Genomic DNA, 15,466 nt, shown 5'->3' on the forward strand with positions numbered 1-15,466 from the left:
TTGTTAGAACCCCAGATAGATTAATAATAATATTCTGGAATAAAAGAATATCTCTAGATAATGAAAAATAGCAGTAGTTACATTAATGAGAAAAACTACTTAATAAAAGGTCTAGTCCAGATTGTGAACTGTAATAATGCTCAAAGTTGTTATAGCACTTAAAATACCAAGGGGTTAAATGAATCCAAAATACAATTTCTGTGTCATATAGGAAACTCCAGATTTTAGCTGGCAATGTTCCCTAAAATTCATGTCATGTGATTTATTTCTCTGTGTCAGCTAAACAGAAACATGCCAAGATGCTCCTGACTGCAGTGCATGAGGCTTAGTGTCACTGTACTACTCCCACTTTCTCCTTCTCCCACATGTCACCAGGCACTATCACTGCAGGGAAGTTTTTGATACTGACAAGAAAATCCATGGGAGGATATGTTCGATTTTTTTTTACAAAAAAATCCATTTACAGCACAAAATTTGGGAGGTAGAAGGGGGATGACAGAACAAAACTATTTCCGAATCTTACATATGTTAGTAGAGATGTACAAAGGGCTTGGAATACATTTTGCATTGAAGACTATAATAATATGCTCAGATACACCATTCTGAATGATATACAGAGGGATAGTTTTAATTTGTAAAGCTGGGTTTCATGGATGCTAACATGAAATCACTAGAGCTCTCTGAACACCTATCAGCTCCAGTGAGAGATGTGGGACCAATGTGTGACAAGTTCATGTGGTCTTTGGACTGTGACAGACACGATGTCCACTTTCTCTGCTCGTTCTCTCTGCACTGACTGGATTTTATCCCTCTCTGTGGCTAGGGGTCAGGGAAGCAGCAATGGAACAAACCTTCACACTTGGCACCTAAAATCCCTTCTGAAGAACACAGGAAAGAGACAAAGTCTGATGTGAAGGAGCCACTGCTGAGAACAAATTCACTGTCACATTATGCCCCTGGTAAGAAATAAAATGCTTTAAATGTAGACTGTTATCTCACAGCCTTGCCAGAAGAAATCCTCCTTTAGCCTGCTGGAAAAGGAGTAGGGGAGAGATCCTAATCCCAGCCCCACACAAGCAAGGGCAAACTGTTCTCTCAGCACTCACCTCTGTGGGTGAGCTACCTCTGGGTAGCATCTCCCTTTTACTATTTTGATTACACAGTAGTCAAAACTCTTGTTGAAAGAAATGTGAATCAAAAGCACCAGGCCATTTCATAGGACTAGGTAATTTCACAGTCCCAAAAACACTAACCCAGTGTAAACAGTAAAATGCATACAAAAATATCTTCAGTAGTGTTCAGTTTTAATGTGGTTTCCTCAGTAAGCTGAAATGATGTGATCACAAACTGCTAGTAGTTGCTCCCACAAGAACTTCAAAACTATTTGGTAAATTCAAATTTGCAAGAAGGGGAGAAGTTTAGAAGGTAATAAAATTCCTGTGAGATGGGGGCTGTGTAAAGGAGGAATTTGCAAATTAATTCTCTTGCTAATTAAAAGACTTTCTTCTTCAGCATGGGTATTAATATGAGGTACAGCAAGGAATCCAGGTCACCATGTTGATTTTGGTAAATTTGGGGACTGAGAAGGTACTAGTGATGAGAAAAACATTGCATTCTTTTGAGAACAGTATGGTTATTGTTTCAGTAAGGTATTGTAGAAGAAACTTCTATGTGAAATGTAAAGAATTTCTCCCATAGGGTAAGGCATGAGAAGTTTTTAATGAAAAAGCTGGGCTGTATAGCTGCACAGCAAGTGAGCATAAAATGTCCACGTGTTTTATTTACAGTGGCTCCGCCAGCAGCACAAGTGGATAAAGAGGAAATAAGCCACTTCAAGAAAGCCAGTACTGCAGCTCTGGATCAGCCATCATGGATGGAACTGGCCAAAAAGAAATCACAAGCTTGGAGTGATATGCCACAGATTATAAAATAGAACGATGCAGACAAATAGCATCTTTCATAATTAAGACAACTACTTATCTGAACTTCTACAGACCAGCTAATCACCGTGAAGAATCTCTTGATACAGGAGAAGGGTTTTATTATATAGCTGTGGAAAAAGTGTGCAATAGGTGCAGTCAAAACGTTTACCTTCAACTTTGTAGCAATCAGGATTGCAATGGCAATGGATTACTTAAATTATGCTAAGGACATACTTACACTGTGGAAAATAAAGCCTTTGCCTTACAGATTTCCTGTGTTTTCTGCTTTTAATGACATTTGCATTGAAACAGGATTTTTGCTAAACTTCGCTGAACTTCTGTTCTTGCTAGAAACTTCTATTTGTTACGGTTTCCTGTGTTTACATTTATAAATTGTGCTCTAACATCCTGATTCTGTTGATGTGTTTCAGTGGAATTGCCTGACATTCTTTCTTTCAAAGTTGTTGGGACCATGGAGTTATTCATGAGTAGCTGCCAGTGAGCACTCCATTAAAATGTGTGGCTTGAGCTGCATGTTTTCCTAGCTGAGCCAAGTGGTCCAGTTGCCAGTTTAGGTTACATTTCATGAGGCACAAATACCCACATTTATGCCTGACCACAAATAAAATCTCCTCAGCTCCTTCTGTGTGCTACCTTGTTGCACAGTGTTTGCCAACAGGAGAGCAGTAAGGAAACTGAACTGCGGTTGGAAGCCCATCAGTGCATTCACAGTTACTTTCCTATATGAGTTTATCTGGGTGCAACTGGTTTTCCTTTATGTGGAATCATCATTCTCTATTAGGAGGTTAATATAAGTAGCAGTGGACAATGTGAATTTAGTTAGAACAGAAGAACTGAGAAGTCTCCAGCTGGAATCCAAACTGGAGTGCTGGGTAAAAAACGTGAACTTCTTTGAGGTGTCAGCTTCACATATCACACCCTACAAAATCATAATTATTCTCATTTTTTAATATAGTAATGTATAGCACCTCTGTGCTTTACTGCCTTTATATAAAATTCTTATGCTGATCAGCCTGAGTCTCCCATACTGGTTTGGGTCTCCACCTCACAAAGTTTCCTAGGCTTTTTACCTTCACCTGTTTAACAAGAATTGCAAGAGAAATCATAACTCATTGCTGCTCGATTGACTGAAATCACTCTGCATATATTTCAAGCCCTCCCTGGGAGTTAAAGAAGCAAACAACGAACACTGTTAGGGAATTTCTTTGCAAATGAATGGCCCAGTGCTAAGGCAATCATTTTACTTTGTGTACATACACCTGAAGTTCTACCTTAGTACTGCATTCCTTAGGTTTATTTACTTGCAGTTTTGTTTTTCTTGTTGTATTAACATTCTATTTGGAAAAAGGGCAGGGAGACTTTAGGAGATGTAGGATTTCCTAGCATCTGCATTTGCATTTGCAGTTCCAAAATCTTGTCTTCTCTAAGGAGGTAGGGAGGAAACTGCCTCAGTAATGTCAATTGCAGTTTGTAATCATGGAATCACAGTCACAGAATGGTTTGGGTTGGAAGGGACATTAAAGATCACTTAGTTCCAGACCCTCGGCCATGGGCAGGGACACCTCCCACTTGACTGGGTTGTTCCAAGCACCATCCAACTTGGCCTTGAACACTTCCAGGGAGGGGGCAGTCACAACTTCCCTGGACAACTTTTCCAGTGCCTCACCACTTGATTATCCAAGACACTGTCAATAGTTTTTAGACAGGTAGTCTTTCACTGTCAAAAATGTGAGGAGGAAAACCAAGTTTTACATTATTTGTCAAAACTTCTGGACAAAGCCAGCCAGGCTGCATCACTGCTGAAGGTCTGATGCAGCCACTTGGACAGACGTGCTCCAGCCCATCGCAGGAGCTGTCAGCAGTCCTGATGCACACTGGTTTCTGCCAACTGGCCCAGGGTTTTTCTCTTTTATGCAGATCACAAAAGGCAGTGCGGACATACCCGCTGAAATGAGAAGTGGCAAGACAGCTCTCTCTTAAACAGTTCCACAACAGAAATAGTAACTTAATTACAGGACATGCAACCTTGAGCTCAAGTGCCTGCAGGCTGGTTGTGCAAACAACTTTGAAGTTGCTTCCCTATGAGCAAGCATGAGCTGTCCTTAATCTCAAGTGATTTTTTGGGGGTATTCAAGCCATACTCAAGAACCTAAAGTAGAAAGAGGTACATTTTTCAGATACAATTAAAAAAAACCTTAATTCCCTCTCTCTTTCCAAAGCACCCTTTCTGTAATCAACAATGCTCTAGCATAAAGTGTAATTTTAAGATATGCTATTACATTTTGCAAGAATCTTGGAAAAAAAAACCCTTATTAAAGAAAATTAATATATATAAAGAACCCTCAAATTCATATTCTTTAATTATTGCTCCTCTATGCAAAGAGCACGGTGTTTTCAGAAAATGCAGTTCAAGGTACAGTCTGTCTCCCTGTGATTTGCTCCTGGTTTAAAATGATTAAGACTGTGTTGAATCATGACCAGCTTCCAGGAGCACAGCCTGCATGTAAGGGGAAGTGTAGACATCCCTTGAACTATCTCCTGATGGATGCTCTGGAATGATGGAGACAAAAGGCAGAAGTACCATGGCAAGGTCTGCACAGTCTCAAGGAGAGCAAGCTCCATGTGCTGCTCCTTGCAGACATCAAGGAGAGGAGGAGAGGCAGAACCAGCTCTTCATGGAGCACAGCCCTACATGCAGCACTGGAGACATCATGCACCACCCATGATCGTGCAGCATTTGGGAGCACATGGAGGCACAAAGCACAAGGTGGACCTCAGCCTGTTTTTTGCCACTGACTGTGACGTGGTCCAGGTATTGCTGCCTTCAGGTTTCTGCTGGCTCCACTCGCTTTTGTTATTTAGTGGGTGCAAATGGCTGCTCGAGTGGTGGCAGCGGGGTTAATGGATCCTTATGAGCCCATGGGCAACCTCCATCTGACCACCAAGGGAAGGAGGCTGCAGCCCCACAGGCTGCTCAGGCCCGGATGTAATCAACTCAGAACCTTGACCTATTCTTCTATAACTATGCAGAAATTTTAGGTAACTCAAAATATACTTTAGGGAAGTGGTAGAATGATATTCTTTTCATTCGATGCATAATTAAACTGGAACTGATTGCTGTAGGAGGCTGTCAACACCAAAGGTTTAGATAACTTCAAAATCTGCAGCTGCTAGACAAGTTAGTAGAAGACAAAATCCATCAAGTGCAGCTCACCATGAAAGCCACAGCCTTGGCTTTGGGAGGCTGTGTGACTGTGGATTTGTCATCTTCATATTCTCCTGCCACTGCCAGTGGCCCTGGTCTTTGTGCAAGAGAAGACACTTGGCTACCTGGACCTCTGATCTGACTGGTTAGAGGGCATTTTTCTCATAGCTTTGGTCTATATCCAGATTTCTTCATTCTAAGTCAAAGGGTCATGCAAGGGGATCTTGCAATAGCTGTCCACTCAACAGGCAGGCAGAAAATAGTTACAGAGCCTGTGCATTTTCCTTTGGTCAAATGGCCCATTTGTGGCAATGGAAAGATGCAAATACAAATATATTTTTCTTCTCTGCATGAACAGTGATTTATGTTTCACACTCAATGCCACCTGAAAAACCTTTCAGGTCAGATCAACTTCCCTAAGGATGTCATTGTACTTTTCCAGCTGGGAAGCAATACGACTGACTCGGGCAGATCCATTTTGCTCAGGCAACTTCAATACATATTGTTGGTGTGTAACATCTAACAGTGAAATATAATGTAAAAATTCAGCCTTTGTTCCTGACTCATGCACATAAATACCATGGTTTGAATTGCAGTCAAAGAACAACAAAATGGACTTGAAAAATAGAAGCGTTTCTGCCAGAAGTGCTGCATGATGCATCTTTGGCTTTCCACTTGGTGAGCAAGGTGACAGTCTGCAGGCAGTTGTCCTTCACAGCAGGGAAGGACTGCTCACTGTGCAGATGAACCTGTGTATCAAGCATCTTTCTGGGCAAAAACTTCAGCTTTAATGACTTTTGCACTGTACTAGCTGGATTATCCTAATTAGCTACCTCCTAGTGTTTTGTCATTTTATGTAAAAAAATGCAATTTATTTTCTTTATTTATTTTAAACATACAGGAAAGTACAATAATTTCTTAAGCCCGAAATATCCCCCTGGCCTTTACTTTGATATGGTGTTTTGTCACTGTGTTGCCTTGGACAGTAAAAACATTTACTAAATTTGTTGCATTTTTTTACAAGATGAAAAGGAGTATAAAATCATGTTGCCAGTGAAAATGCCCAGCAGCAGTGTAGCAAGATGCTTGCTATAATTTTGCAATGCCATTATTCCAGCTTAGTCTGGAGGAGCACAATAAACTTGCCAAAATGTTTGCTTTGTATACATGGTGAGCACTCTGCTGTGGGTAACAAAGGTTTAATTACAGGATTTTGTTTGTGGTTGGAAGGTAACTTTAACACTGTTATAGGGACATACGGACAAAAACACACACAAAAATATTTGTGAACTCTGGGCAGCACCACATCCCATAAATCCTCAGAGGGGCCATGTAAGCCTCTGTGATCCAGCACCAAGTGGCTTCACAGGATTAACTCTTGTAGGAGAAGGCATTTCACTTCCAAGTGAGCACAGGTCTCAGTTTCACATCCCCCCAGTGCTCACCAAGCTGCTCAACCAGCAACACAGACAGCTGAGTTTTTATAGCACGGGACCTGTTATTGCTGACTTCACAAAATAAATAGCATGTGAATGACTCCCAGATAATTCTCTGTATCATGTTACTCTTTGAAGCTGGAGATGGACAGGACTTTGATTCACCCAGTTCATTGTGATCTTCTTCCTTTGCAGTATCCTGCAGTGCCTTTGCTTCACCTGCAGATTCTCACTCTCTATGTACACTGGCTACATTCCCAGAAGAAAACCTCTCTAGCTCATCTAAGGCAGCTTAAATAGAGGCTATTCAGGAAAATATTGAACTATCTCTTTCTCTAGGATCCCTTGTCTCCTAAGAATTGCTAGGAATGCAGCTAAGGGTAAGGTAAGATTTTACCAAAGCAATGTGATAGAAGACAATTTTCCTTCCATTTTACACACCTTCACACTAAGTGCTTTCATTGTTGATTTAGCTTTGTGTATTTACTTATGAGTATGTGAAATGCTGTATGTTGCAAGTTCCTAATTCCACTGAAGCCAGTTTGAGGATGCTGACCCATCCATGCAGTACCATGCTATCTGAGGCTCTCTTAACTTATTGTCATTTTTCCCAAATATGGTTTGATTTTTCAAGTTTAGAATTGGCATGCAGTCTATTACCCTGCCTTTGAAAGTCAGCTCTGCCTGAGAAATATTTTAACAAAAAAAGGAAAAATGAAAAATCCTCCATACACTGTCTACTGGATAATGGCACTTTGCAACAGTGGGTACTGTGATGATCATCAGCATGTGGCTTCCATACTATCACTTGTCACACGTGCTGGCAGCTCCAGCTGGGCCACCTGTCCTGCTCTTGGGCCAGATCAGAGACCACGAAGAGGCAAAGGAATCCATTAAGATCCTCCAGTTGCCAAACACCATCGGTGCTGCCATCCCTAGCCAGGGGCTGGCATCAGACTGTGTTGAAATGAGGCAACAGTATTTACATGTCTCTGGGCTCCAGCTCCAGTCACAGGACTGTTAGGGTGAGTGGCAGCCCAAGGTGCTGTAAAGATTTCAACACTGTATGAGAAACTAGAAGTCTCCCACTGGAGAGTCAAGTTGCCCTTACATCATGCCCTGGTGGTTGTGTGTCCCAAAGAAATCACATTCCCACATTATTTTTATTTGTCCATCTCTTCCCTTCCCCAAATATCAGTAAACTCCAAACCATTGCCTACATCAAAGAACCAAGAACTGTCGGAAAGGGCAAAGCAAAACACTCAGACTTATGCCCAGAAGAGCATTCAGTTAATAACCCTTAAGGAAAATAAAAGCCACCTTTCTCAGCAGAAATAACAGACTCCTTAATAAGGTGTTGGCTCATCCTCTCTGCACTCAGCACAGGAGATAATTTTGATGGGCAAGCTGCCTGCAGACAAGGCAGAAGAAGAGTAAGGCCCTGGGCCTGTCCAGGCAAAAGAGGCATCATCTTCCCCATCTGGCCACTCCTTTAAACAAGGGTTGAATTCTTTTAACTCCTTTGCCTCTTCCCAAAGCTCTCGCCTCAAGTGCACAAAAGCGATTGTGTTTCGCTTCAGGAGCCTTTTGTTTGCTTCGTGCCTTTATTTTGAACCACAGAAACGAGACTCCCAAGTGAGAGGAGCTGTGACACAAGTCAGCCCCTGCACCCCAGCCTCGTGGCATTGCAGAACTCGCCCGTGTGCTTTTTTAAACCCCCGGGCTACGTGGTAGTTCGATGGTGCAATAAAAATCCAGCTCCAGCACTCGCAGGACCCGCTGAGTGACACAAGGGTCAGGCGAGGCAAGGCCCTGCCCCATGCAATGCTGCATGAACCCTACAGCTGGCAGGGAAGAACAAGGTGAGTATAAATTCTACTTCAGGAACAGGTGAGCAATGTGCACGTGAGCATGTGCTCCCCACAGCCTGGGTGTGCTGTGGGTGCACGAGCACGGCACGGCCATGCGTGGGTGCAGTCCACATGCTGTGGTTTGTTACAGTCTCGGCAGGGAGAAAAGCAATGAGAAGAAAAGGAGCTGGAGGTGGCAGAAGCAAGTTTCCCTGCTCCTCAGCAGGGATTTCTTACTGCCTGGTTTCTTTGCTGCTTCCTCCTCCCCTGTGATTTTCTGTTTGTTCTCCTGGTGCACTGAAGCAGCTTGCAGCCGAAGGGTGGCTGCGCTTCTTCAGGATCAGATCCAGCTCTGGAGCTGGGTCTGTCAGCAGGAAGCAGGGTATGAGCAGGCTGGGGCAGGGGGTTGGTTGCAAGGCACTTCTCATGCTGGATGGTGCTGCCAGCTGCTCTCCAGAGAGTTTCTGAATTGCCTTTCCATGCCACAAGTTCCTCTGCCAATGTGGGGATACAATTTGTCTTACCTTGTGATCGTGGACAGAAGATAGGGAAAGGAAGATTTTTCTGGGACCTACTGCCCTGAAGCAGAATGGGAAGGAGGGTTTTGCTTTGGCTTAGGAAAACAGTGGCATTCCCTATCAGAGATCATTTATGTGGGCTTATGTTTCAAGCAGGGAAAGCCAGAGGGTGGTTATTTGAACAGGTATCCCTGATGCATGGTTTTCCCATTTGTTTTACCCTGTTGAACAAACAGCTCCTCAGATTTACCTTCCAAAGTAAGCTGTACCTCACCAGCTCCTGTTTGACACAACCCCTGGCACAGCACTGAAAAATAATGATGCTCAGACTGAGCCTTAGAAGTTACACCAAGCATACGGGAGGAGAAGAGGTGGTTTCCTTGATGGCTTTTATGTAAATGATGGACAAAAAGAAGCCTCGTAACTATGTGAATGTCTCAGAAGCTGGATCAAATAATTTGGAATCCTTGTTAGCAAGTAACAGATGAGTTTTGGAGAGGGCAGAAGGACACAAACTTAATTTCTTGCATAACATTGTTGAAATACAACAAAGTATAAAATTGATTTTAAAAGGGAGAAAAAAAAATCTCCATCTTGCCTGAATCTATGTAAGCTAATAAGTAAAAATTATTAAAATATTTTATTTTAGAAGCAATTGTTTGCTTCCAGGACACAGGATCTTCTTTCTCCCAGTTAAGTGGCTGATTACTCCCATTTATGCTTCAGAGTTCTGCTTTACCTTTACACCACTTAGTACAACTTGGGGCTTTTACACCTGGGCACAGAAACTGTTCCGATCATACTGGACTCCAGTGAGTGACAGACAGTATCCATTTCTTCCTCTGCAGCCTTTGACTTCTACTTGATTAAAAGAACTTCTGGGTCTTGCCTGGTGCTGGGGACATCCTTAACACATTCAGCAATTCAGCAACTTCAGCCCAGACTCTAACTACTCATTTTAGGGGATTTTTTTTCTATTTATACACTCAAGCAACTGAAGTCATGACTAGCCCTTCTTCCCTTTCAGCAAGCCATAGCACAGAACTACTGCAGGAAGATCCCCTTTCCTATGTCATCAAGGCAGAAGTGTTTGTTACGTACTGTTGGGTACTTTTCTAGATTCTGTTCATTTTTCTTAATTTTTTTAAATTTCTCATTAGGAGTTGCATAGAGGAAGCCCTCCTGCTCGTAGATCCCACACAAGGGGTACAAACGTGGGCCACCACCTGGTGCACAAATCCCACTACCTTCCAGCAGGCAGCGTGCCAGAGCAGGAGCCCGCAGACTCCTTCCCAGGGCTCTGGCACCATGTGTGGGCCTGCAGCTGAATCCAGATTTTACCATTCATAGACACAGGGTTCACTTCAGCTGACTCAATATAATCGAGCCGGTCTTCTCAAAATTATACATATTGAATAATGACTGCATTAAGCCATCGAATTCTGCCTCTCTGACCCCTCCACTGTACAGCCACTGCACTGTTACACTTTCAATAGTATTAAAAGTGGGTCTGCTGGGTCTCACGTAAGAGTTCATGTTGATATTTGCCATGCCTGGGGACCTACTTTGGAGTAGCGTATTTCTGTAGCGAGATGTAGTTACTTGCTTGTTTCTGACTAATACATTTTGTGAATCATCCCTGCTGTTAATAAACAAAGTGGTTAATTATTGAGACATTTCATAAAAAGGTTTTTTGAGAGGAAGAAAAATTTTATGTTCTGGCTAAATAATTAAACATGCAAATGTTCGCAACCCCAGCATTCTGGTTATGAGAAACAATACTTGGATGATGGCCTTGTTTGCACACTATGTTAGCATTGTTGGGCTGTAATTAGCAACAGATATGGTGTTGCTGTGATTTAAAAATATAAACAAGTCAGGATGAAACAGGATTAGCATGAGGATAAGGCTGAGGGCCAGACTGCAGCCATGCTTTGTGAAGGAGAAAGTGGGATGTTTTCCCCAAGAACCACCTACCATCCCAGCTGTGCTCCCTCAGGGACAAGGTCAGCCCTGGGCTGACCTACAGCTGGCAACCTCACCTAAATGCAGAGGCAAGAAGTAGGGCTGTGGGACAGACAAGGAGGAAAGCCATTGCTTTCCACAGAAGCCCACTTCACCTGTGCCCAACACAATGCTCTCACCCAATGCAATGCTCTCCACCTCACCCTTGCATTTTCCTCTCTGGCAGAGACAAAACCTGGCCCTTGATGAGTTTAGGGTTTAATTATCAGTAAATTTGCTTGCCTAGGGACAAGTCGTCCTGAGGCCTGAACTGGAACTCTTCAGTACACATATGCCACAGCTCTAACCTAGGGTGAAGCTGTAGCCACCTTGAAAAAAATCAAAGAACTCTGCATGTGTCAACTTTGTAATTTGTTACAGCTCTGTTCCTCTGAGGATGGGAACAACAGGAGTAGCATGCATGACATGTAATGTGTGAGCAATAATAGCTATTGTAGTTATCACATTTTTCACCACTGACATGTTACAAACATCAGAAAGAGTTTATTAATTGCTCAATGTGCTCTGGCTGCCACCAGTACTTAACCACTTGGATTAGTGACTGCTCCTGACCCCTCTCTCGTTCACTCTCATTGTCTGTGTGTTTTGTGGGTGGAATTAGCATTTGCCCACGTGGCTGCACAGCACGTGGGATCACGCTGGGAGCTGTCATTCTGAAAAGTACTTTTTGGGAATAAAATACAATATCAACATATTGCTCTTATTGCTGGATTCCCTTTGTGTGCCAGGAGAGTAATCTGCATACAATTGAGAGGAGACTGAACACCTAGCTTGCATGTGGAGATCAGAATCTAAGGCTTCTTTTGAACCTGGGGAGAAAGGAATATACCACGTCATTTAAAAATGTATGTTCTTGGTGTCCTTCCATGGGGATGGAGCTGTCTGATAGTCCCAAAGCTCTTTTATTATAACTGTCATTTTGGTTGCCTGTTGGAGCTGCATCAGTGCCTAGTTTGTTGCTATTTACACATTATTGCAGACGTACAGGTTGGCCTCCTGTCTGACTAAGGTTCATTTCTTTTTTTCCTAAAAGCTTGGTCTAAAAAATTCTAAGAGGTGGTAAATTGCACTCATTATTTCTAAATGCCATGAAGAGTGCTCCTGTCCTATCTATGTTTTTCTTGCCATCTACCATCCTCCCACTGCTGCTTGGATAACTATGGGTTTGCTTCGTGGGGAAGAGATGGGATTCTACAATGGCAGAAAGATAAAGCTCCAGTGAAAGAAACATCACTAAAGCCTGTAAGGCCACTCAGGATGACTCAATACAACCTGGATGCCTGCTGTGATAGGGCAAAGCATGAGATCTTTTTCATTACAGCAAAGCAACAGCTCCTGCTAGTTTAAATTGAGACTGGCTTTGATAATTACTTTCAGTGCTGCATAGTTCACACACTCACAGGGATTGTCTTGACACTTGCCATGTCTCAGGGGGATACAAGTTAAGGTTAATGGTAAGTACTGGAGGTAGTTCAAGCAAAGAGGTCTAAAGATATTATTCTTTTATGCCTTCTCCTTTCACCCCTGCCCCAAATCAGCTGCTGCTGGGATCACTTTGGCACTTAATGGGTTCAAATTGTTCAGCTCTCATCCTGTCTGGGCTCTTATCTGTGGCCCTGCTGTGGTGAATATGCTGCTCAGGGTAAAGTTCAGAAAGGACAGGCTGATGGGGAGAACAAAACCCCCTTACCAATGATTATGGGTGCCCTCGGATGTCTACCTTTTACCCTTGTTTGACATGATGTGGCTGGACATGATCAGAAGGACACAAATTGCAAAGTCAGGCTTTGTCAAGCCACTCATGAATCCATTTCTTCTTCACTTCATCTCAATATGAGCTGATTTGACAATTTCTGGTTTCTTTTCACAATTTTTATACAGGATTATGAAGGCAAAGCAGTCAGGGAAGAGCGGGGAGTGCCACAGGACTGCAGCAGGAGGTGTTGGAATGGGGAAGATACAAGAGCAAAGGTTATGCCTCTCTGCCCATTGGGACAAAGCTGACTAGAGCTGTGGTGGGCCTGAGCCAATGGCTGCAATTAGTGCAATTTCTCACCCAACAACTGTCTCAGGCATGGGATGGGAACTAGGTTGCTGGGAATGAATGCAGAGTATTATACAGGGAGTGTTATTCATGTAGAGGCAGCCTGCTCTGTCCATGTAAACTACCCCATCTATTAACTTGTTACTACCAACTCCTTCATTCACTTCTTGGTGGTAGAAGGAATTTCCATCCCTTGCCTATGCAAGGGCAAGTAGTGGCAGAAAGTGCAAACCAAGTTCATCCTCCACCTAGTGCTCCTGCTCTGTGAAGACAGTCAGGTTGGAGCAAGAAAGCATCAGGAAGGTTTCCCCCAGCTCCTCCACCTGCAGAACTCTTGCTGTGGTGTGGCTCCCTGCAGGCTATTGACCCCATCAGAACCTGAGCATAAGTGATGCAGCAGAAATCACTTTATTCCAGTTTGGCCTGCAAAAAGGCTCCAGCTCTGCCCTTCAGTGGAAGAAAGAGGCACACACTCACCAGACATCTCCTGTGTGATGGAGCAAGAGCAGGAGGGAGCTACTTGCCCCAGAGATGGGTTTTAGCTAATGGTCCTGTGCCTGGTTTTGACTCTTAGCATCTGGTCCTACCTAGGTGGGTTGAAGCACATCCAGCAACACCCTGCCTTCCTGTGGGAATGAGGATTGTTGATGAAGAACCCAGCTGGGCTGGACAAGAAGTGAAGTGAGACAGAGAAAATTATGTGAACACTAACGTGCAGCCAGCCCCCTCTTTGGCAGCAGAGCTCGTGCCAGAAGTCTGGAGCATTGAGTTTTACTCTGTGTTTCTTGGCAGTCAGGAATCTAAATTTGCATTGTTTTTGCAGATTTTATCTCAGGTTTTGCAAATTTCCGTGTCTTTGGAGAATATGCTAGAGTCTTAACTGCACATTACCCAAGTGGGTATTTTGGCCGTTTGCTAGAAAATCTTTATAGTTTGTCAAAATGCTGCAAAAATAAATTAAGAGTTACAGAGGAACTGCAGACTCTCTCAAAGCCTCATCTACCAACGAGACAACTGAAAGAACCTTCCTTCTAAAATGTCTTATTTTTTCTATGTAAGACTTGGATTCTTTCCCCATGCTGTCTGGACCTATACTTATTTTTTCTAGGAAAAACTACCTTCAGAAACATGTACTCACTGAGAGCCTGGTTCTGACATGACTTCCCTTTAGCAGAAGCTTCCCTGCTGTAGGTACACCAACCACCAAGTTACCCCAAGGGAAGAAAAAGGAGACATCTTCTCAGTGTGTTTTGCTGGTGATGTCTAATGCAAAAAAGTCTAGATCTCAAAATTTTCCTGAAAATTTTGCTGTCTTTTAATTTTAGGAGAAAGTACCATGAAGGAAAATGAGGAAAATGAGCTGGAAACCCAAATCCTTAATTCTTGAGATTTCCTTTTGCTTGGACTGTCTCTTCAGTAATAACTGTACCTGGCTGCTCTTTACTCAGGCATTGGTCCTTATCTACCGTCAGCAATATTGGCACAATATGAACTTCACAGTTTCCAGGCTTATGTTTATGTAGTAGTAGGAATGCATTTAAAAGCCTCTGCCTTCAAAAGGAAATGAATAAATGTAAATGTTCATCACCTCTGAGCATATGGCAGAGGCATTTGTGGCTCAGACAGAACCTCCACAGTGAGTGAAATGATGGTGCTGTGGGGGTGAGGGTAGAAAAACATGAGTTTGGAGATTGAGTTCTGTTCCTACCTCCCCAAGAAGCTTCTTGGACAAGGTAGTTGTTCTCTCCCATCTGTTTTAACCTTGTTAAAGTGGACCATCAATGTACTTACTGGAAAGGATAGCATCATCACACCTGACTTCTGAGTGAGACACAGCTGAGTCTCAGAGATGTAGCACCACAGCATATAACAGAAGATTACTTCATAATGTAGTCACAGAAAAGGCAAAATAATGACAATCTAAATGTTGAACTTTTTGGCTACTAAGATTTTACATATAAACGATATTTTAGCTTAATTTTCTGTATCTCTTTCTTTGTTGGTATTAGCACTAAAAAAGTGCTACACAAGCCACACATTAGTACAAACTGTGTATCTAGGAGCTTCCCTTCCCATCCCATTTGCCTGGCTCATCAACACACTAGGTTTAAGAAGGTGGTTGAAAGGGAGTTTGGTTTCTTTTTCACCAGCCTTGTGCTGTGGGGATGGTGGCACAGACAGTTTGCAGGGGCAGTGGGCAACCATTGCCAATCCTTCCCCAACACACAGGCTGTGTTTGTGCCCTTCTTTATTTGTAATGTTGATATGGGAATGCAGCAAAGACCCAGCAGAAATACAGCTTCACTGACCAAGGTGCTTAGCTTGAGTACAGCAAAAATAATTAAGTGATGAAAGGCTTACGGATGAAAAAGGCAGAAGTGGGGTGAAATGGAGGTAAAAGCACTTGGAGTACAAGGGTGTTTGCTCTGTTATAAACAAGGTTAG

General features: G+C 42.9%; 1 protein-coding gene and 1 long non-coding RNA gene across 8 annotated transcripts in view; one reads left to right on the forward strand and one right to left on the reverse strand.

Annotated features, from left to right (window-relative positions):
- The window catches only part of CRACDL (CRACD like), a 64,990-nt gene extending 62,799 nt beyond the window's left edge, over positions 1-2,191 (forward strand). For all 7 annotated transcript variants that reach the window (XM_071745617.1, XM_071745646.1, XM_071745608.1 and 4 more), the window contains 2 exons: positions 824-959; positions 1,788-2,191. In XM_071745617.1, the coding sequence (XP_071601718.1) occupies positions 824-959; positions 1,788-1,933 (282 nt within the window). In that variant the 3' untranslated portion in view covers positions 1,934-2,191. The remainder of the gene's footprint in view (positions 1-823; positions 960-1,787) is intronic.
- Positions 1-15,466, reverse strand: part of LOC139797271 (uncharacterized) — a 42,706-nt gene that overhangs the window by 23,098 nt on the left and 4,142 nt on the right. The window lies entirely within an intron of this gene.

This window comes from Heliangelus exortis, chromosome 1 (genome assembly GCF_036169615.1).
Source record: "Heliangelus exortis chromosome 1, bHelExo1.hap1, whole genome shotgun sequence".
In the NCBI taxonomy this organism is placed as follows: Eukaryota; Metazoa; Chordata; class Aves; order Apodiformes; family Trochilidae; genus Heliangelus; species Heliangelus exortis.